General features: G+C 40.2%; 1 protein-coding gene across 1 annotated transcript in view; it reads right to left on the bottom strand.

The window, feature by feature from the left end:
* Positions 1 to 23042, bottom strand: part of esyt3 (extended synaptotagmin-like protein 3) — a 37012-nt gene extending 13970 nt beyond the window's left edge. Inside the window, exons 1-16 of the mRNA XM_060929179.1 lie at positions 22470 to 23042; positions 15470 to 15511; positions 12663 to 12797; positions 12315 to 12391; positions 11985 to 12054; positions 11018 to 11107; positions 10849 to 10904; positions 10311 to 10431; positions 9872 to 10048; positions 9263 to 9345; positions 9130 to 9178; positions 7026 to 7115; positions 4652 to 4714; positions 3508 to 3558; positions 2122 to 2193; positions 1826 to 1912 (exon numbers count right to left, since the gene is read on the bottom strand). Coding sequence (XP_060785162.1) covers positions 1826 to 1912; positions 2122 to 2193; positions 3508 to 3558; positions 4652 to 4714; positions 7026 to 7115; positions 9130 to 9178; positions 9263 to 9345; positions 9872 to 10048; positions 10311 to 10431; positions 10849 to 10904; positions 11018 to 11107; positions 11985 to 12054; positions 12315 to 12391; positions 12663 to 12797; positions 15470 to 15511; positions 22470 to 22763 — 1557 coding nt within the window. The 5' untranslated portion in view covers positions 22764 to 23042. The remainder of the gene's footprint in view (positions 1 to 1825; positions 1913 to 2121; positions 2194 to 3507; positions 3559 to 4651; positions 4715 to 7025; positions 7116 to 9129; positions 9179 to 9262; positions 9346 to 9871; positions 10049 to 10310; positions 10432 to 10848; positions 10905 to 11017; positions 11108 to 11984; positions 12055 to 12314; positions 12392 to 12662; positions 12798 to 15469; positions 15512 to 22469) is intronic.
* Between the last annotated feature and the right edge of the window lie 693 nt (positions 23043 to 23735).

Raw genomic sequence — 23735 nt, 5'->3', positions numbered from 1 at the left:
AAAATGGATTGGGGGGGGTTAGCACCATTTGATTTACACAACATGCCTACAACTTTAAAGGTGAAAATTGTGGTTTAATTGTGACACAAACAATAATTAAGATGAAACAACAGAAATCTGGAGTGTGCATAGGTATTCACCCCCCAAAATCAATATGTCATAGAGCCACCTTTTGCTGCAATTACAGCTGCAAGTCTCTTGGGGGTATGTCTCTATTAGCTTAGCACATCAAGCCACTGGGATTTTTGCCCATTCCTCAAGGCAAAACTGCTCCAACTCCTTCAAGTTAGATGGGTTGCATTGGTGTACAGCAATCAAGTTATGCCACAGATTCTCAGTTGGATTGAGGTCTGGGCTTTGACTAGGTCGTTCCAAGACATTTAAATGTTTCCCTTTAAACCACACCAGTGTAGCTTTAGCAGTATGTTTAGGGTCATTGTCCTGCTGGAACATGAACCTTCATCCCAGTCTCAAACCTCTGGCTGGCTCAAACAGGTTTTCCTCTAGAATTGCCCTGTATTTAGTGCCATCCATTTTTCCTTCAGTTCTGACCAGCTTTCCTGTACCTGCAGATGAAAAATATCCCCACAGCATGATGCTGCCACCACCATACTTCATTGTAGGAATGGTGCTCTCAGGGCGTTGAGTTTGCACCACACACGGCATTTTCCATGATGGCCAAAAAGATAAATTTTAGTCTCATTTAACCAGAGAATCTTCTTCCATGTGTTTAGGGAGTCTGTCACATGCTGCTGGGCAAACTCCAAATGTGCCTTCATAAGCAATTACTTTTTTCTGGTCACTCTTCCATAAAGCCCCACTCTGTGGAGTGTACAGTTTAAAGTGGCCCTATGGACAGCTACTCCCATCTCCGCTGTGGATCTTTGCAGCTCCTTCAGTGTTCTCTTTGGTGTCTTTGTTGCATATCTGATTAATGCCCTCCTTGCCTGGTCTGTGAGTTTTGGTGGGCGGCCTTCTCTTGTCAGGTTTGTAGTGGTGCCATATTCTTTCCATTTTGCTATAATGGATTTAATGGTGCTCCATAGGATATTCAAAGTTTGGGATAATTTTTTATAACCCAACCCTGATCTATACTTTTTCGCAACTTTGTCTTTGACCTGTTTGGAGTGCTCCTTGGTTTTTCATGTTACTTGCTTAGTCGTGTTGCAGAGTCAGGGTCCTTCCAGAACAGATCGATTTATTATAGCCATCATGTGACACTTTGATTGCACACCGGTGGAGCTTAATCAACTAATTATGTGACTTATGAAGTGAATTGGTTGGACCAGTTCTTATTTAGGGGTTTCATACGAAAGGGTGATACGAGTGTGCATACCTATGCACACTCCAGATTTTGTTTTTTTTTTGTCCTAATTATAGTTTGTGTCACAATAAAACAACAATTCACACCTTTAAAGTGGTAGGCATGTTGTGTAAATCAAATGCTGCTAATCCTTCAAAAATCCATTTTAATTCCATCTTGTAATGTGACAAAACAGGACAAACACCAAGGGGGATGAATACTTTTGCAAGACACTAAATATTTCATTTTAAGTGTGCTCAGGGTCACAGTGGTTTCAGAGGAATATGTGACACTTAGCAGTTGTCTATTTCAGTTTTTCTTTTTTTTTAATTTTGTTAAGGTTTCAAAAAATATCTATTCATCCATCCAGCCAGCCAGCCATCTGCAGTGGGGTCTCAAAAGCCACATTGAAAATATGTTTTGGCTGTTTGTTGTTGTTACATTTAAAAGAGAAGGTTTTAGAATGTTAAAATATGTAAAAAATGAAAGCAACTGTTCAAAATCTGTTCACTTCTAGCATACCTGAACTTTAAGCACCTGGTTTTCCACATCGTGCACAAAGAACGTGAAGTACTGCTCAAAAACAGGATCTTTAGAGGAATACACAATCTCAAATAAAAAAAAAGACAAGACAGACCCAAAGATTAGAAACTTAACAAAAAAAAGGTGGAAAAACATGACATTTATAGACACCTTCATGGAAAATATAAGTAAATATCTATACTACCAAGTTTACACTTTGTTTCTGTGTGCTAATATAATTCCAGCAGAGGGCACTGAAGTTCTACATTTCTCACTAGTGGGAATGCAAATAGTACCTTGCTTTTCTGGATTTGTTGATCTATGGAGAACTTCACATAAGAGTCGGGGTTGTGCTGCCTCTTTGTAAGCTGCAATGCACAAAAAAAAAAAAAGCACACTTACACAAAACCCATAAGTGATCGAGGATCACTTAGTTTGTACATACTGGAGGAATAAATTGTTTAACTCTGGACATACAAGGAAAATGGATGAAGAGATAAAGAGAGAAAACAACGTAATATCAACCATTTTGCAATGGTGTCAAGTTTGTATGACGCATATTACAACTGTTGTGCAAGCGAAACCAAGCAGTAGCTGTGTCTATGATCATACGTTCCTGAAGGAAACCGGTTCAGCAGGTCCCAGGAGTGATTTACAATCCAAAGCCTGCTTCTAAACCCTGTTTAGCAGGGTTCACAAAATATAGTATGCTTGTATATAATTCTGGAATACTTTTTAGCCCATGTATCTGCATTCTTTATTTATTAAAAAAAAAAGCAAACAAAAAAAGTGCTGGTTGACTCATGCAAATAATATCTGCATAGCAATCACAAAACCCAAACTGTAAAAATGTTTCTCCTAAAATGCAAGACAATACATCATTCAAATTCTCCAATGATTAATCCTTTTGCTAGGAATGATAGGAACTTTTATAGTTCTCATATTTATCTCTGTGCAGTAATGTTCTTTTGAAAAGAATGGTCTCAGAAGTGTTGCTAATATACATAACCATGCAGAAAAGATCACTCCAATTTAGCAGGAATCTCTAGCTGCCAGATGTTTTGTTGTTTGTAAGTGAATTCAAGAAAGGCATCTCTTTTTTTTTAGGCCCTCAAACATCTCTTTGCTCGCATATTAAACAGGGAATTTTCTTTCCTGTCTACTGATTTGCTTAGCAGGTCACATGTCCTAAAATCCCCAAGGCAGTATTGACTGTCAACTCTTCCTCTGGAGACTTAGCAAAACCTCTAGGCAACAGGACACACGTAATTTGAACCAGTGCACTTGTTAAGAAAGTGGGAATATCAGAACTGGATCTGCACGAGAATTGGATAGACAGCAAAATCTCAGAAAATAAAAATGCTCAGTTGTCTTCGTTTGGGTAGTAAGTGACTCTGAAAAGGAGATTGTAGACATAGACCTGTTTGAAATATTACAAGGTGAGGCATTACGTACACTTATTAGCGCAAATAATCTACCATTATCACACTACAAACATGAAATGCAGGCTTTGATATATTAATACAGTACGAGCATACTTCGGTTTGATCATGTGACTAAAAGAATGGCCTTTCTCATCTACGATGACTGACTGGATGATGGCATGGTGTGGTGTCAGACAAGACAGAAGAATAACATAGAAATGCATCCAAGTATATTCCTGCTGATGATTATGAACTTACCTTGGCCTCTTTGGGGGGCTTCCCATGTTGGTTTAAATCATTGCAGTCTTTCTAAATAGAGACATAAAGGAAACATCAGCAAAAACTTCAACGTGACCATAAATCTCAATCTAAAGGAATTTACAGTCATAAAATCATATTAAGAAGTCGTAAATCTTGTAAACCATCCATCATCCGTAACTGCTTATCCTGTGCAGGGTCACGGGCAGGCTGGAGCCTATCCCAGCTGACTATGAGTGAGAGGCAGGGTACACCCTGGACAAGTCGCCAGGTCATTGCAGGGCTGACACAGAGAGACACACAACCATTCACACCTACGTTCAATTTAGAGCCACCAATTAGCCTAACCTGCGTGTCTTTGGACTGTGGGGGAAACCAGAGCACTCGGGGAAAACCCATGCAGACCCAGGAAGAACATGCAAACTCCACACAAAGGCCCCCCCATCAGCCACTGGGCTCGAACCCAGAACCTTCTTGCTGTGAGGTGACAGTGCTAACCACTACACTACCATGCCACCCCTCTTGTAAGACATGTTGAAACTTGAATAAGCTGTAACAGTCAATTTTGTGTTTAGTATCTTGTTATAATATTGTACATGTAATTTGTCAGTGTGAAACCACAACCTTTTTGTACAGCAAAGTTGCAAAAAGAACTAGAAGGGCACTCGACAGGGTGCATACCTCTGCCAAGCCACATATTAAAATCAAATCACTTGAACTTAGGATAATACTAAAGCTGTACACCAAATCTCATCAAAATCTGTTCACTACTTTGAGTTATGTTGGGGACAGACAAATAAAATCTTGGATCTGCAAACATATCTGAATCCTGGATCCACATACATATCCAGATTTGCATCAAAATCTAATCAATTGTTTGTTGACCCATGACCAACCGTTCCACCAAATTTCATCCAAATCCGTTCAATACATTTTGAATTACATTGGGAACAAGCAGACAAACGGAGGTGAAAACATAACCTCCAACACCGGAGGTAATCAAATTGCAGCCGCCTAATTATAGTTATATTTGCAAAATGCAAAAATCCTTCACAGTACAAAATAAAGAAACCATTGAGACAGTTGACTGTTGTATCTACAAGGTAATGTCAGAAGAAGAAGAAGAGCTTGATAGTTTACTCACAGGAAGGTTTGACGCACTATCCAAATATACAGCAAGCATGGCACAGGCACAGCCATCAGTATTCTAAAGAAAATCAAAAAACATTTGAAGTAATCACTCATATTTCAATTATTTAATTAAGAATGGGATTGTGGTCTGGGCATAAGTTGCATTCACTCATTTCGAAATTAAGTAATTGACATGCAAACGAGAAAAATTTAATGCATTTACAAAAATAAACATTACAAAAAAACTCTCATATTTGTCCTCTGCATGATTTTTATCCTATCAATTTCATTTTGGATCTACAACCCCGACTCCAAAAAAGTTGGGACAAAGTACAAATTGTAAATAAAAACAGAATGCAATAATTTACAAATCTCAAAAACTGATATTGTATTCACAATAGAACATAGACAACATATCAAATGTCGAAAGTGAGACATTTTGAAATTTCATGCCAAATATTGTCTCATTTGAAATTTCATGACAGCAACACATCTCAAAAAAGTTGGCACAGGGGCAATAAGAGGCTGGAAAAGTTAAAGGTACAAAAAAAGAACAGCTCGAGGATCAAATTGCAACTCATTAGGTCAATTGGCAATAGGTCATTAACATGACTGGGTATAAAAAGAGCATCTTGGAGTGGCAGAGGCTCTCAGAAGTAAAGATGGGAAGAGGATCACCAATCCCCCTAATTCTGCGCCGACAAATAGTGGAGCAATATCAGAAAGGAGTTCGACAGTGTAAAATTGCAAAGAGTTTGAACATATCATCTGCAGTGCATAATATCATCAAAAGATTCAGAGAATCTGGAAGAATCTCTGTGTGTAAGGGTCAAGGCCGGAAAACCATACTGGGTGCCCGTGATCTTCGGGCCCTTAGACGGCACTGCATCACATACAGGCATGCTTCTGTATTGGAAATCACAAAATGGGCTCAAGAATATTTCCAGAGAACATTATCTGTGAACACAATTCACCGTGCCATCCGCCGTTGCCAGCTAAAACTCTATAGTTCAAAGAAGAAGCCGTATCTAAACATGATCCAGAAGCGCAGACGTCTTCTCTGGGCCAAGGCTCATTTAAAATGGGCTGTGGCAAAGTGGAAAACTGTTCTGTGGTCAGACGAATCAAAATTTGAAGTTCTTTATGGAAATCAGGGACGCCGTGTCATTCGGACTAAAGAGAAGAAGGACGACCCAAGTTGTTATCAGCGCTCAGTTCAGAAGCCTGCATCTCTGATGATATGGGGTTGCATTAGTGCGTGTGGCATGGGCAGCTTACACATCTGGAAAGACACCATCAATGCTGAAAGGCATATCCAGGTTCTATAGCAACATATGCTCCCATCCAGATGACGTCTCTTTCAGGGAAGACCTTGCATTTTCCAACATGACAATGCCAAACCACATACTGCATCAATTACAGCATCATGGCTGCGTAGAAGAAGGGTCTGGGTACTGAACTGGCCAGCCTGCAGTCCAGATCTTTCATCCATAGAAAACATTTGGCACATCATAAAAACGCAAGATACGACAAAAAAGACCTAAGATAATTGAGCAACTAGAATCCTACATTAGACAAGAATGGGTTAACATTCCTATCCTTAAACTTGAGCAACTTGTCTCCTCAGTCCCCAGACGTTTACAGACTGTTGTAAAGAGAAAAGGGGATGTCTCACAGTGGTAAACATGGCCTTGTTCCAACTTTTTTGAGGTGGTGTTGTCATGAAATTTAAAAATCACCTAATTTTTCTCTTTAAATCATAGATGTTTAAACTGAGAAAATGTATGTTTAAATAGAAAATATAGAAATACATTCTATATTTTATTCTGAATAAAATATGGAATTTTGAAACTTCCACATCATTGCATTCTGTTTTTATTTACAATTTGTCCCAACTTTTTTGGAATCGGGGTGGGTATATATATATATATATATTGGAGCAAAAGGACATAAAATAAACAGTCAAGGGCACTTGAGGTATAGCAGGTAAACATGAAATAACCAGTATGAGGTAGTGCGGAATAGGGCAAATGAGCGAGGTAAAGTGAAATGTGCAGTCCCTGAGTTCAGTGTGTGAATAAATGTTGAGTATGTGTGCATGGGGGGGGGGGGGGGGACGACTCATATTCATATTTTATTTATATATATATATATATATATATATATATATATATATATATATATATATAGAGAGAGAGAGAGAGAGAGAGAGAGAGAGAGAATTCTCTAAAATTAAGAGATTTAAAATACCCAAAAAGGAGATTTTGTTCATCTGAAAATTAATGAAAAGTAAAGCATGCACACCTAACATGTGGACAAATCAACTGATCTTCATGATATCTACAGTAAGTAGATGAGGTAGATTAGTACAATAAGAGACAGGTTACCTCTTTCAGTAGCTCCAGATTAGTCTGCAGAGAGAGCCATTGCAGTTTCAGGTGTACTTTTCCTTTATCAATCTCCTGCAGGCTGAACCACTGTAAAATCAAAGGCAATGTGCAAAGGATCATCATATCGTATAATATTTGTGGTATTATATCCTGAAACACATTCATTGCTCCACTACAAAGGGTTCAAAATGTAATTAGTAACTCTTCATACAGTGCATACACAACAACGCCTTCCTAGTAGCAACAGGACAGGAGTGTCATGTTGATAATGTTGACTGATTAATCCAAGTTCATGTCTCATCAAACAAGAAACAATATTATGGAGAATATATTATTTTTAATAAATAATAAAAAAAAATATTCCAAAAATGATCTGTTAACAAATCAGTAAAATATTCCAGTTTATATTCCCAAATGATTTAACTACAGTGCCTTCCATGATTATTGGCACCCCTTGTAAAGATGAGTAAAAAGGGTTAGAAAAAAAAAATCCACTTTTTGGTGAAGTCACTTCATCTCACACTGAAAAAATGAGCAACATCCAACCTTTAATTGAAAAATGTATTCAGAGAAAAACAAATCCCTCATCAAGAAATATTTTTAACAAAAACACATGCCACAATTATTGGCACCCCTGCATTTAATACTTTGTACAACCCCCCTTTGGGAGTAAAACAGCATGGAGTCCCTCCTATAACATTTTATAAGGTTGGAGATACACAGCAGGGCATCTGAGACCATTCCTTTTTATACAGTCTCTCCAGATTATCTGGGGTCCTTGGCCCTCTCTTGAGCTCTCTCCTCTTCAGATCACCCACAGGTTTTCACTGGGGTTCAGGTCAAGGGACTGAGATGGCCATGGCAGAAGCTTGATTCTGTGCTCAAAGAAGCATTTTTGCATTGTTCCAGCAGGACATATGCTTCAGATCATTGTCCTGCTGGAACATCCAATGATGACCCAGTTTTAGTTTTCTGGCAGAGGCAGACAGATTCTGATTTAAAATGTCCTGGTATTTCATGGAGTCCATGATGCCATGTGCCCTAACAAGGTTTCCAGGGCCTTTGGAGGGAAAACACCCCCAAAACATCACAAACGCTTCACCAGATTTTACAGTTGGGATCAGGTTCTTTTCATTATAGCCTCCTCCTTTTTACACCAAACCCACCTTGAGTGTTTATTGCCAAAAAATTCAAATTTTCTTTCCATCAAACCAGAGAACACTGTTCCACTCAAAGTTCTAGTAGTGTTTCGCAAACTTCAGGTGCTTATGTTTGTGGTTAACTGACAGAAAAGGCTTTTTTTTTTCCTGGAAAACCTTCCAAATAGCCTGTTGGCATGGAGGTGGAGTCTGATGGTGGTTTTGGAGAGTTGAAAACCCAAGATTTTACTTTTTTTTTGGAATTCACCAAGAGGGTTCCTTGGGGAATTTTTTTGTTCTCTTACCCTCCACCTCACTGTACCGTATGTGGGGGCAAAATAAACTTGGGACCTCTTACAGGCAAGTTTGTAACAGTTCCAGTTGGTGTTCACTTTATTATTATTGGCCTAACAGTAGAAATGGACATTTTCAGGTGAGTAGCTATTTCTTTATAACCATTCCCTGACTTATGAAGATCAGCACACTTCTCCCTTATTTGGTTTGTGTTCTTTTATCTTTCCCATGTTAATGAATGACTAAGGGAATTTAGCCACTGTGTCACATCACATTTGTTCCCCAGTTAACCAGGATTACAGCGTAAAAGTTCTTACACACTCCAATCAACTCAAACATGTACAATTTAAATGGGAAACATGCTTCAGTTACATTGTGTTCACTAGAATTTCTAGGGGTGCCAATAATATTGGCACGTGCTTTTGTTGGAAATAATTATTTCTTGATGAGGGACTTGTTTTTCTCTGAATAAATTTATTTCAATTAAAAGGTTGGATTTTTTTTCTAATCTTTAAAAGGGGTGCCAATAATTATGGATGGCACTGTACTGCGTCAATAGAGAATTTTCCATTTTCTATTCCCAGATGATCTAGCTATTTACATCTGTAGGATATTCTACAGTCTATTCCCAAACAATCTAGCTATCTGTATCATGCACAGGCACATACCTCATCTATCACATGTTCCTTCCTCACCTCACCAAAATCCAGATTAAACCTGTATTACCGGCAAATGAATATATGCATTAAATATTACCTCAGATTAACACAGTGCCAACAGAAAGAAAACAGAAATAGTCACCTGCCCATAAAGTCATCCTTGTCCGTGTCCTCATCATAGAGCTCCACTTCAAGGTCTTGGCCTGGAGCCTCATGAACCACAAACTATACTCAAAAGAAATACATACAGATTTATCACTGTGAACAAAAGAAATCAAAATGACCAAGCATCATGCCCTGTGGAACCTCCTGATGCTGATATTTCCTTATTGTAACACAACAGTTGCTCATTTTACTGTTATTCTGACAAGTAAGCTGCAAGAAACCCAATTTGTATGATAGAAGAAGCGTTTATTTGTCACATGCACACTCAAGCACAGTAAAATTCATCCTCTGCATTTAACCCATCTGAAGCAGTGAACACACACACACGCACACACACACACACACCCCAATGGTCAACCATACTACAGTGCCCGGGGAGCAGTTAGGGGTTAGGTACCTTGCTCAAGGGGACTTCAGCCCAAGGCCACCCCATGATTAGTACATTTACAGTATATCAGAACACAAAACCTTGTGTAATATAGAGTAATTTGAACCATAAGAACAATTATGCAAAATGCTGATTGGACATTGGCTTGAATGGAAAATTTGTAGTTCTTATATATGCAAAGCAAGCATTAGCCATTACCTCATACACCTCATTCCATTTGGGGTTCAAGGTCTTTTGAATGGTCTTTGTTTGGAAACGTTGGTTTCCGACCATCAGGACTGCATATGGATCAGACTTGCCTTTTACTAGTCCCATCACTGCCATGTCCATGGCCTTCAACTCCTGAGCCTCCAGTACATGGACACGTACCACACCCTAGAGAATGTCCATAAAACATCCAACAGGTTACAGCAGTAGTTAATACTGTATTGTGTTACAGTATCTTAATGCAGTTTATGTCACTTATGAAAGGATCTCCAGTCTGATCCTCATGAGGCCAAATCTTTTCAAAAAACTTGATTTTGTCAAGACCGTACTTGACTGGAATGAAAACCTGGAAACACAATTTTGCCATTCTGTGCTTACAAAATTATCATTTGCAGTTTAACAGACACAGTGAGTGATCGACTGCACTCACTCGAGGCAGAGGAAACCTCATTTGATCCACCTTGACTTGGTCTATTAATGGGAAACATAGACGATTCGGTAGGACCATATAGGAAGAGATGACGTCCATGATGGCTGACTTGGAAAACTGTCTGCAGAGAAATGTGCGAATTGCATTAGGTGTAAACCAACAAACAGATTACTAACAACTAAAACTGAACTACAAACAAGACCTTATCCTGGTTGAGGTCCATGGTGGGTCCTGGGAATGCTGGTATGAGGTATTGATACACTCTGAATGGAATGTCAGTGCATTGCAGAGAACCATGCATATACACTCATTCACACCTAGGGCCAATTTAGCATAGTCAATCCACCTACTAACACATACTGTTTGGGGGAGGTACAAAGAAACCAGAAAACCTGGAGGAACATGGAAAACATGCAAACTGTAACCCAAGCCCAGGATTTACCCAGGGACCCCCGAGGTCTGAGGCAGCAACATTATCCACTGCACCACAGTGTTTCCCCATGACTCATATAATTAAAAAAAATCAAACAGTGTGTACCGTAGTGCTGGAGTATCCAGGAGATTGGTCATGCCAGTCCAATTCAACTGCATGATCTGGGAATTTAGATTAATGAAGCTCATCGGTAAATTTTGCAGTAATTATCAATTCATCAATAGGATAAATATTGTATATTGCACAGTATTACATATAACAAAATGTCACCCACAGGTCGACGGATGAAAAACATTGTAACCCCACCCACAAGTGGGGGCTGGCCAATCAAGGGGTTAAGAATCACTCGGAGCATCCCCTGAAGCTGAAAGACAAAAAATAACTTTCAATAACAGGTAAAGGACTGGTCAAACTCTATTACTGAATATTTGTTCAGAGCTGTCGTGCAAAGATGTTCAAAACACTCAGCAACCAAACTAAATGAATGACTTCCAGTTAATATTTGCCTGAAAAGTTCCTGCTTAGTAGCTTCTCTAAAGAGCTAAACTGTTTTCAGCTGTGCTAACATGATTGTACAAGGGTTTTCTAATCATCCATTAGCCTTCTAAGGCAATGAGCAAACACATTGTACCATTAGAACACTGGACTGATCGTTGCTGGAAATGGGCCTCTATACACCTATGGAGATATTGCACCAAAAACCAGACATTTAGTAGAATTTAGCTAGAATAGTCATTTACCACATTAGCAATGTATAGAGTGTATTTCTGATTAGTTTAAAGTCTTCATTGAAAAGAACAGTGCTTTTCTTTCAAAAATAAGGAAATTTCAAAGTGACCCCAAACTTTTGAACGGTAGTGTAGATATTCTAGATATCTAGATGTCATGATTACAGACTAAAATCTCCACATTTTTCTTTGCTGTCACTGATGTATAGCAAATATACTTGAGATAAAATGTATTAATGTTTTCACATTTCAAAAGGTATTACTTAAAATGTCCTTTACAACAATGTCCTTTATAACCAAGTTTCAGATACCAATCTTACTCATAATATAATTCAATCAAACCCTATAAGTGTCTCTCTCTCAGATTACAAGTTGTAAAACACTACTAAACAAACTTGTACTAAATGTGTATACAGGTATTTGTTCCCATAAACTAAAACACCACCACAGAATTCTTATTCCAAAATGAAACCATTCTCAAAATATATTGACAGAAAAAGCATGGGGGCCAACCTGAACTTCTTTAACTCCTGCCGAGATGCGTGTCTTTATATCTGCGTCAATGTCTATATCCCCATCGTAACTGAGAAACAGTCATGAAATATTTAAACAGTGATAGCATTCCATGAAGCAAGTATTGATAAATCTGATGAGAAGATGCATCTGATTCTCCAAAGCACATTGACCTTGAAATTGTAAGGTTGTAAACATTATACATAAGCTATGAGGAAATGTTGTATTTGCTCTGACCTTATTGAAGGTCAGAACTTAATATCACAGAAATATTAGATAGACATCAAAAATGTTCCCATATAGTTCTTTTTCTAGAACCACAGAACTTACACAATGTTGAAGTCCAGGATGACTTCCCTCACGTCTACTTCATTTGTGTACGCTCGTATGCCTGTAATCACTGGAGCCTGAAACACCACCAAACAGAGGTGCATATTAGTCTATCAAGTTTACAATCTCCTTCAATTGCTTAACCCCTGCGGACACAAGGAAAAATGCTATGGAACTTCATGCTATGGAACTTCATGTGTACAAGTGTACACATTATGTCCAAAGGTGTTAAGAAGGGAAAGGGGCAAGTGTCTAAAAAATGTCCACCAATGTCTAAGAAATCACCATAAACCTCTATGCATCATTAAGTCTAATCTATGCCATGTTTGTTAGAGCAGTTCGCCTCACCCTCTGGCCAAAATGGACTTTGGTGAAGGTGAAGGTCTTGAGGTGAGGGCTGGACTGCCTAATTGAAGTCTGGATGGTCTCTTTCAGAAGCTTGTCCATGAAGACGGCAAAGAATGGCCAGGCTTGCTTAAGAATCTGAGAATATTCAGAAGACATCATCTTGATATCATAGTAACACACATGTCTGAAGAATCTCAGGTACAAATGTTTTTCCTGTGAGTTTCACAGCACAAGAATGTAGTCTGGAACAAAATTTGGGTGAAAATTTCAAATAATTCTTAACATACATGATAGAGCATTATGAGAGCAAAGCCCAGTTTTGTTGAGTACAGTAGTTGCTATCAAATAACTAGCATATTTTATTTTAATTTCTGTTGCTTACTAAAATGAGAGGTCATCATACCAATTTTAAAGAACCTTATAAAGAAAAAGATGGCCATATTTGAGAACTTTACACCCAATGATCATTTGTAGCTTCCAACATTTTTCCAGGGAGCATTGCTCATGAAAATCTACTTGACCTTGACATTCTATAATAAGCAATAAGTTTTATTGCTACAAAACCCAAGGACAAGATCCCATTTGAACCCAAGTTCATGCTATAATATGGTGCAGTAAAAAAATGTCACTCTTTGACAATGACACAGTAAAACCCTACTGTAGTCATTCCATTTATTTCTCAGTCTTCTTGAAGGATATTTTGTCGAGAATACCTGGCTTGGCTGAGTTAAGTGAATTTGATTAAGCCTGGAAAGCTATCCATCACCTTGTTCTTACTGACCTCACATTTGTTGAATAATAGTAATCAAATATACCATCCACTAAGAGGCTCTGGTTGAAATCATGGATTCTCTTCCTTAATTTAAATTATGCAGCCCCAAAGAAAATAGTACTATGCCAGTCACCTCAGAGAATCCATAATTACCGGAACCTTTCAGTGCATGGTATATTTGATTTATATCCCTCATCAAAAATTTCCAAACTAAGTGTGTTAAGATTGAATCTTGGCATAAACTCACTGGAGGCAGCCATGCTTGTTGTTTACATCGACGCGACCTTCGACCTGTGCATGTGCAATGTACCATGTTATCACCTGCCTCACTAGGCATGATCATGATACATAGATCTACACACACAGAAATGCTCACAGAGCCACAGCTGTGACTCGAGTCAGCCGTATAGCTTGAAATTGTGATGTCAGTTCATGGTATAGCCAGGATATACCATGACTGACTCACCATGTCCATTTTTTTTTTTGATGTCATGAGATACATTGCTTAATCAATGGTAGAACTATTTTATGGTCACAAGAGCCATCCTTGACCAATCCCTGCACGGGAATTTTTGTTGAGGAATAACACACCTCATATACTGTATTATATAAACCTAGTAAAATGGTTGTGTCCTTATCAGTCAGCAAACATTAAAGAGAATTATGTTTGTTTATGGGTGTTAGGTGTTATGTACAGTACCAGTCAAAAGTTTGTACACCACACTTATAGGTTTTCTGTATGTTGACTATTTTCTACATTGTAGAACAATACTGAAGACATCTCATCTCATTATCTCTAGCCGCTTTATCCTTCTACAGGGTCGCAGGCAAGCTGGAGCCTATCCCAGCTGACTACGGGCGAAAGGCGGGGTACACCCTGGACAAGTCGCCAGGTCATCACAGGGCTGACACATAGACACAGACAACCATTCACACTCACATTCACACCTACGGCCAATTTAGAGTCACCAGTTAACCTAACCTGCATGTCTTTGGACTGTGGGGGAAACCGGAGCACCCGGAGGAAACCCACGTGGACACGGGGAGAACACGCAAACTCCGCACAGAAAGGCCCTCGTCGGCCACGGGGCTTGAACCCGGACCTTCTTGCTGTGAGGCGACAGCGCTAACCACTACACCACCGTGCCGCCCTACTGAAGACATCAAAACGAGAAACAACATATGGGGCATATATGGAATTGTGTTTAAAAAACAAAATGTGTTTCATATTTTGCATTCTTCAAAGTAGCCAGTGTTTATCTTGATGCATTACACACTATTGCCATTATCTTAACCAGCTTCATGAGGCAGTCACCTGGAATGCTTTTCAATTAACAGGTGTGCCTCATCAAAAGTTAATTAGCGGGCGAGTTTCTTGCCTTCTTAATGCATTTGAAATCATCTCTAGCCGCATTATCCTGTTCTACAGGGTCGCAGGCAAGTTGGAGCCTATCCCAGCTGACTATGGGTGAAAGGCAGGGTACACCCTGGAGAAGTCGCCAGGTCATCACAGGGCTGACACATAGACACAGACAACCATTCACACTCACATTCACACCTACGGCCAATTTAGAGTCACCAGTTAACCTAACCTGCATGTCTTTGGACTGTGGGGGAAACCGGAGCACCCGGAGGAAACCCACGTGGACACGGGGAGAACATGCAAACTCCGCACAGAAAGGCCCTGGTCGGCCACGGGGCTCGAACCTGGACCTTCTTGCTGTGAGGCGACAGCGCTAACCACTACACCACCGTGCCACCCATTTGAGATCAAACAGTAAATAATAAAACTACAGTAAATAGCCCTATTGTAGCGTAACTGTATTAATCCCTGCATATTATGTCAAGAACCGCTCAACTAAGTCAAGAGAAATGACAGCCATCATTACTTTAAGACATGAAGTGTCTTTTAACTAATACAAATGAATAAAAAACATTGAATTAAAAGCAGCGTCCAAAGTTTTTGACTGGTACCACACACACACACACGAGTACATTACAATACCTGAAACAGTATTCGGTCATTCTTTCTTACCTTGTTGATCCAGGTAGCCTTCTCAACTTCATCAAAGTGAATCTGTTGTGCAGAAAGACAAATATGAGAAAGATTTATCACACACAGGTTACAGTTTGTCTGCAGTTGTGACAAATTAAAGGAAAGCCCAGTGGCTCTGTTGTGTGGCTCATTTTGCTGGCATGGATTGGATCCACTCGTTCCCTCAGAGGGAAGCATCATTGCAAACCAATCTAAAGTTACTCCTTTGGGAGATTTTGAAGCGATGTGTTAGACAGCGCTCTCCACCACCACCACTACTACTATCTAAATACTAATATATTTTGGAAGAACAGTGCTCATCTCTTCAGTCCAGTTCCGGAGACTTGTAGAATCTGTTCAACACTAAAGCTATTGACTTGTGGGGGCCCAATACATTAATAAGACAGTTTGTCATGTCAGACAGCAAAATTCCATACAAAAGCAACATCCTGAAAGTCGTATTTGATACACTTTCATTCATTTTTACAAACCACTGTATGCATGATGTACAAAACAACATCCATCCATCCATTATGTGTAGCTGTTTATCCTGTACAGGTTCGCAGGCAAGCTGGAGCCCATCCCAGCTGACTATGGGTGAGAGGTAGGGTACACCCTGGACAAGTCGCCAGGTCATCACAGGGCTGACACATAGAGACAAACAGCCATTCACACTCATACCTATAGTCAATTTAGAGCCACTAATTAGCCTAACCTGCATGTCTTTGGACTGTGGGGGAAACTGGAGCACCCGGAGGAAACCCACACAGAAACATTCAAACTCCACACAGAAAGGCCCTCATCAGCTGCTGGGCTCAAACTCAAGACCTTCTTGCTGTGAGGCGACAGTGCTAACCACTACACCACCGTGCCGCCATACAAAACAGACAAATGTAATTTGAAGTTTACATTATACTAATTGGCAGTCTTTACGTGCCTTGTAGCTCCAGGAGAATTTCAATTCAAATTTTATTTCTATAGTGCCTTTAACAATAGACAATTGTCGCAAACGCAGATGTACACAGATTGAGATCCATAATGAGCAAGCCCTGAGATGACACAAAGAAGAAGAAAAAAACCCTCAAGTGATACTAGTGTGACAAACAGGAATACTTTGTCTAAGTAACATCAATTGGTTGAAGTTATGCAAAATGATCCAAAACTGAGTTCTGGCATCCTGAGTAACTTTGAGAGGGTAAAAATTCACATTTTCTGCTTTGAAATGATCTGAGGAGTGAAGGAAAGCAAAAAAGGAGAGGAAAAAGATTTGTAGTTACTGCATGACAGAAACTAAAAAGTCCAATCCTGCTTCAAAGGAAACAAGCAAAAGACAAACATATTTCATGTTTAACTAACATCATCCATTTGTATTATCTATAGTGTAATCTGAAGTGAGATGAATCAGCGAATACCGAGAGGCAAGAATGCACGCTCAAAATATCTTCAAGTCAAGTTCATTTGATTTCACCAGTGCTCCCGAGTCACCTGCTCATATTCGGTGAAAAGAATTTGTAACAATATATCCAATAATCTTGAATAATTAATGAAATTTTGCTGGTTAGATTGTGTGTAAATATTTGTAATGATATATATTATAAGAAGCTTATTGATTGCTGATTACCGGTAGGTTAGATACCTAGTTAGTCCTCAGTGTAATCTGAGATCACAAACACTAGGCTGCCGTGAGAATTTTTCATTTTATTTCATAACATTTTTTCCCGTATACATGTCATGGGATCCAACAAACTGCAAACTCCTTCCAACCTTTCATATTCCACTTTATCCCTGCTGACAACATTCAAAAGTGCAATTATGTACATTACAATAAACCCCCTGCACAACAATAACTCAATAACCAAGTATTAGACACCTCATATGTTTTCTAATAAATTGTACTTTAACATGCCATTTGAACTATTAAGTTCTTGTACAAAATGGTCCACTTAAATTGCTGCACAAAGTATGCCACTTATGCAATAATAATACTGTACATATAAACAACTGTGCATGTTCATACTGCTGCTGCACACACTGCCACTTCATTGTACACAAACATCTGTACATGGGGTGAACTAATGCTGCTGCTGCTAACTGTACATACAATCTTACATACTCTAATCCTGTCCACTTCCCCTCTGTAAATATGCATTTTAATATTTACAGGCATATCTGTATATTGTAACTCTCCACTGTCCATCACTGTATATTCTGTAACATACAGCATCACTGTGCTGCAGTACTTACTTCTGGCACTTAAATAATACTGTATTTTGCACTTCTGGTTAGATGCCAACCACGTTTCACTGGCTTTGTATCTGTACTCTGCACAATGACAAAGCTGAATCTAATCTAATCTAACCTAATCTAATCCGGTTTGAGCGGGAGAAGTCTCTAAAACACCCATTTTTGCAAGAACAACTAGAAGGGCACTTGGTATTGTGCATACCTCCACCAAGCCACATATTATCAACATCAAAGTCAAATCATTTCAACCTAAGGTAATACTAAAGCTGTACACCAAATGTAATCAAAATCCGTTCACTACTTTTTGAGTTACATTGGGAAGAGACAAAACAATCCTGGATCTGCATCAAAACCTAATCAATTGTTCCTTGCCCCATGGCTCAATTTACAGCATGTAATCAGGAGTCATGCATACATATGAACAGTGACATTTTCTCAGTATTATTGCTAGCTAGGCATAAACTGATGGGATGCCAATAAAAAATAAATAAATAAACACAACACCTTAGTAAATTTAACCATTATAGAAAAAGTGAAGGCCAGAAATCACCTCATTGAATTAAAACCCTTTAGCAAAGGATTCCAAGAAGAGTAATGCAAGAGGAACAAACTGAATTAGCACCTTTTACACTATTAACGTAAACAGGTGTTCTCACAAAAGCAGAATCATCACAGTGGCATTTCAATACTATAGTAGTTGCTAATTACTGAAGAGTTTTTCTCAAGTGTTTTCACAATGACACATTAGGACACAACTGTGCAAAAGCTCAGGGCTTCCATCCATGTTCTTGTCAATCACACCTTTTTCTGGTTTGTGTTAACACAATTATGCTCCAATGGTACCATTATGATTGTTCCCACATATGACTCACTGCTGACAGTTTCCAAAAATCAAGTAACGCTTCTCCTGATATACACATTAAATGTAATTTTATCATGTTCTGAACAGTTCTAGAGGAAGAATATCACTGCAGTGAACATATTTCACGTTTGGTACTCTGTTTAAGAATCACCTGTTTAACTAACACACACACACAGAGAAAGAGCGCTCCACTGTGTACTTGGCATCAAAAACACCAAAAAGCAGAGGTGGAGCTTAGAAACGAAACCTGCTTTGCCTGCGAGGTTCCCAGGCAACACAGCAAGAACCACACCCCTGTAAACACACAATAGTTGAATGACAAAATGCCCTGAATCCAAAACCACACCACACTAAAGCAAGTTGGTATGGAAAAAATGATTACACACTACACACTTCATTGCTCCTACTAAACTAGATCATGAACTGAAGCCGGAAATCTTCCTAAAACCCCATGCATGATACAAATAAATCATATTTCCAACTAACAGAAAACACTGCTAGAATGTATTCATAGGTCAATATTTACTATATTAAAATGGAGCAGGTATGACTGGACAGCAAGTAGATTGGAGGGTTAAGATTGGATTGAACACCCGTACACCATGGGATAATCTGGGAAGATAATTGTTAATGGTGATCAAGAAACCTTTTGCCATGGGAGTCATTTTCAAAATTGCTCTGATTATTCGGACATTATTAAAACATTTGTGCAGGGACACTTTTAGAACTACAAAGGTTGCATCAGTGTTGCAGGAACATTTAGAAATGCTATAAATGTTACCACAAAATAAATAAATAAACATGTTCTTAGACATAACACTCGAGAGAAATTCCTACTAACTTCAAACTGTTTGCTGGGTTTGAACACATGCAGGCATGTTGCTATTATGACATGCAACAGAAATGTGAAATTTGGTTTCTCTCATATAATACATTTACTCAGATGGTGTAAAAAGGGACATGGCTGAAAATGTACTTGTAGAACACTTTGTATCACTGGTCAAAAATAGAGTTGAAAAAAGGTAGACAAACCTTTGGTGACTGTGTATAGAAATCAGAGAAAAAGTAACTGTATAAAGACATTGATCTGGTACTAGTTAAATGATTTGAAGCAACTGGAGTTCAAGGCACTTCGGGAATCCTATCCAGCATTTCTGTTGGACTTTGTGGGTCAAGTTAGGAGAAAAATATTTGCTGCCTGCAACCAAAAATACACAGCAGGCGACAATAGGGTCGAATCAATTTGTCAGTTGAATAATGCTAAAGTAGGCAGCACGGTGGTGTAGTGGTTAGCACTGTCACCTCACAGCAAGAAGGTTCTGGGTTAAAGCCCAGTGGCTGACAGGGGCCTTTCTGTGTGGAGTTTGCATATTCTCCCCATGTCTGCATGGGTTTCCTCTGGGCGCTCCGGTTTCCCCCACAGTCCAAAGACATGCAGGTTAGGTTAACTGGTGGCTCTAAATTGACCGTAGGTGTGAATGTGAGTGTGAATGGTTGTCTGTGTCTATGTGTCAGCCCTGTGATGACCTGGCGACTTGTCCAGGGTGTACCCCGCCTTTCGCCCGTAGTCAGCTGGGATAGGCTCCAGCTTGCCTGCGACCCTGTAGAAGGATAAAGCGGCTAGAGATAATGAGATGAGATGAGAAATTGACCGTAGGTGTGGGTGTGAATGGTTGTTTGTCTCTATGTGTCAGCCCTGCAATGACCTGGCAACTTATCCAGGGTGTACCCCACCTCTCACCCATAGTCAGCTGGGACAGGCTCCAGCTTGCCCGCAACCCTGCACAGGATAAGCAGTTATGGATAATGGATGGATAATGCTAAAGTTGGCTGGTAAGCAGACAGAGACTGTGGCTTACTATTAGTTAGGAGGCCTGGGACTGGTTGTTTTAGTCACCCACGTGTGATTGCTGTGTTTACAGCTGCCTTGCTGAACTGCATTGAGGAGGTAATAACACTAAGCTTAGATTAAATGGACTAAATGCTGCAGAGTGAAAGCAACATTAGAATGGTGTGATCAATTAAAAAGAGCATTAACTCTTTTGCACAGGATCTGATACTGCTCAACATGCTCATAGCAATTAACTACTATACAGTATTTAGTTATTGCAGTGATATTGGTACTGCAAAAGGCGTGATAATGAACAACAGATGACAAATCATACAGCTTTCAAGTCACCCATGGGTGTAGCTAAGAGCTGACCAGAGGCCACTGCAATGAGACATAATAATAATAATAATAATAATAATAATAATAAAATTATGATTATTTATTATTATTATTATTAGTAGTAGTAGTAGTAGTAGTAGTAGTAGTAGTAACTGAGGTCATATGATAAAAGCTGAATGATTGGTAAATCTTACTGTGATGGTTACTTTGTTCTGTTTAGACTGAATAATAAAAGAATGTCCACTACAACATCTCTGGGAATTTTCATGTCATCCTTGACCAATGGTGAAGGCTGTCAGTGCCATGCATGAACAAGCAAGCTGACCTTGCCAACACACAACCCAACTAGAAGGGCATGTGGCAGAGTGCATACCTCTGCCAAGCCACATACTATCAACATCAAAATTAATTCATTTAAACCTAAGATAATACTAAAGCTGTCCACCAAATATCACCCAAATCTGTTCACTACTTTTTGAGTTACGTTGGGAAGAGACAAAAAAAAAAATAAAATCCTGGATTTACATACATATCTGGATTTGTATCAAGATCTAAGAAACTGTTCCTTGGCTCACCTTTTCTCCAAATTTCATCAAAATCCATTCACTAATTTTTGAGTTCCATTGGGAATGGACAAACAAACAAATGGAGACAAAAACATAACGCCCTTCAACACAGTTGGCAGAGGTAACGATTCCTTGGCCAAAATGAACCAACAGCCAAACAAATATTAGTCAAACACTTAGGTTAATGACGTTTATTATTTTGAGGCACTGGATTTCTTCTGTTTGTTATCAGCTACTCATATGGAACCCTAGCACTTCGTGAGATATATGTTATGTTACCCAGGTTTTATTTATTAGGTGTATACACATTCAGCCTAGGCACGGTGGTGTAGTAGTTAGCGCTGTCGCCTCACAGCAAGAAGGTCCAGGTTCGAGCCCCGTGGCTGGCGAGGGCCTTTCTGTGCGGAGTTTGCATGTTGTCCGCGTGGGTTTCCTCCGGGTGCTCCGGTTTCCACCACATTCCAAAGACGTGCAGGTTAGGTTAACTGGTGACTGTGAATCTCATCTCATTATCTGTAGCTGCTTTATCTTGTTCTACAGGGTCGCAGGCAAGCTGGAGCCTATCCCAGCTGACTACGGGCGAAAGGCGGGGTACACCCTGGACAAGTCGCCAGGTCATCACAGGGCTGACACATAGACACAGACAACCATTCACACTCACATTCACACCTACGGTCAATTTAGAGTCACCAGTTAACCTAACCTGCATGTCTTTGGACTGTGGGGGAAACCAGAGCACCTGGAGGAAACCCATGGGGAGAGCATGCAAACTCCGCACAGAAAGGCCCTCGCCGGCCACGGGGCTCGAACCCGGACCTTCTTGCTGTGAGGCGACAGCGCTAACCACTACACCACCGTGCCACCCGTGACTGTGAGTGTGAATGGTTGTCTGTGTCTATGTGTCAGCCCTGTGATAACCTGGCGACTTGTCCTGGGTGTACCCCGCCTTTCGCCCGTAGTCAGCTGGGATAGGCTCCAGCTTGCCTGAACAGGATAAAGCGGCTAGAGATGATGAGATGAGATGAGACATTCAGCCTACAGAAAGTGATATTTTTCTATGGATGAAGATCGGCATGTAGATTGCGCCACCCCAAACAAAGTCACTGGGTCTAACCTGGCCACCCCATAGTACAAGCCACGCCCCCTTGCTTTACCCACCCAGGTGGGCGAGTTGAGCGCCTCCATCATTTCGTTCTTGATTACGTGAAACTCGTTGTCCACGAAGTCTATGGCGGCGTCTACGCGCTCGAATTTGCGCCGCCGGTTCTTCTCCCACAGTCTCCACAGCAGCACCGTGAGCAGCACCCAGCTGACGCTCAGGCCGAACGCGCCGCACGCGAACACCGGGTAGAGCAGCAGCGCGCACCGCGCCACGAACATCAGGAACTCCATGAGAGCGCGGTTCAACTCGCCGCTGCTCAGCTCCTTCTCCATCGCACCTTCCGACGACATTTCCACACACGGTTCTGCGATTCAAAAGTCCAGCAGGAAAAGCATCTTTGGGAATTCGGTGCCTTTCCCCCCCCCCCCTAGATGTAGAAGCTGTGTGCGCTTGTCTTAGTGGATGTTCAGATTAGAGCTCAGTTCCTGGAGTTTGTATGAAATGAATAATATTCCAAGCTGTCCTGTGTCGAGTCTGATCTCACTGCTTCTTGACTTCCGTGTTGCAGACATCCAGTTTGTCTGAGATTTTGTTCTTCACCTGATACTACTAGGTGGAGAAACGCCCGAGTTCCTCCCCATTCTGTTATTTCTGGAAGCTGCAGGTCCCAGTTCCAGAGTGCATCCATCTCCAGTCACAATAAAGCCTCTTTACTACTTAATCATGTGCATGTATTGTGCATTCACAAATACACATTCTAGTCAGGATAATATAGACTAATATAATAAATAAATAGGCTGCATACACTATAATCATGTTGATTGGGATTTTATTTTGCGCGCACACACAGTTCATTAGCCGTATTTGTTGGCATACTTCATTAGCTTAGTGACAGCTCAATTCGACTTTCTTGCATTCATAAACATGTGATATACAGTATATCACAAAGATAAAGGACATTCTGATCATTACAGCTTTACACTGCACTAAGACGCCTGCTATTGAGAAACGTGGTCACTGCTGCCATCTTGTGGCTCCATAAAAGCATTTTATGATATTTTGGGTGGTTAGCGCTGTCGCCTCACAGCAAGAAGGTCCTGGGTTCGAGCCCCGGGGCCGGCGAGGGCCTTTCTGTGCGGAGTTTGCATGTTCTCCCCGTGTCCGCGTGGGTTTCCTCCGGGTGCTCCGGTTTCCCCCACAGTCCAAAGACATGCAGGTTAGGTTAACTGGTGACTCTAAATTGACCGTAGGTGTGAATGTGAGTGTGAATGGTTGTCTGTGTCTATGTGTCAGCCCTGTGATGACCTGGCGACTTGTCCAGG

Source organism: Neoarius graeffei, chromosome 9 (assembly GCF_027579695.1).
Source record: "Neoarius graeffei isolate fNeoGra1 chromosome 9, fNeoGra1.pri, whole genome shotgun sequence".
NCBI lineage: Eukaryota > Metazoa > Chordata > Actinopteri > Siluriformes > Ariidae > Neoarius > Neoarius graeffei.
Note: the sequence above shows the minus strand (reverse complement) of the source record. Positions and strands in the feature narration are given on the sequence as shown.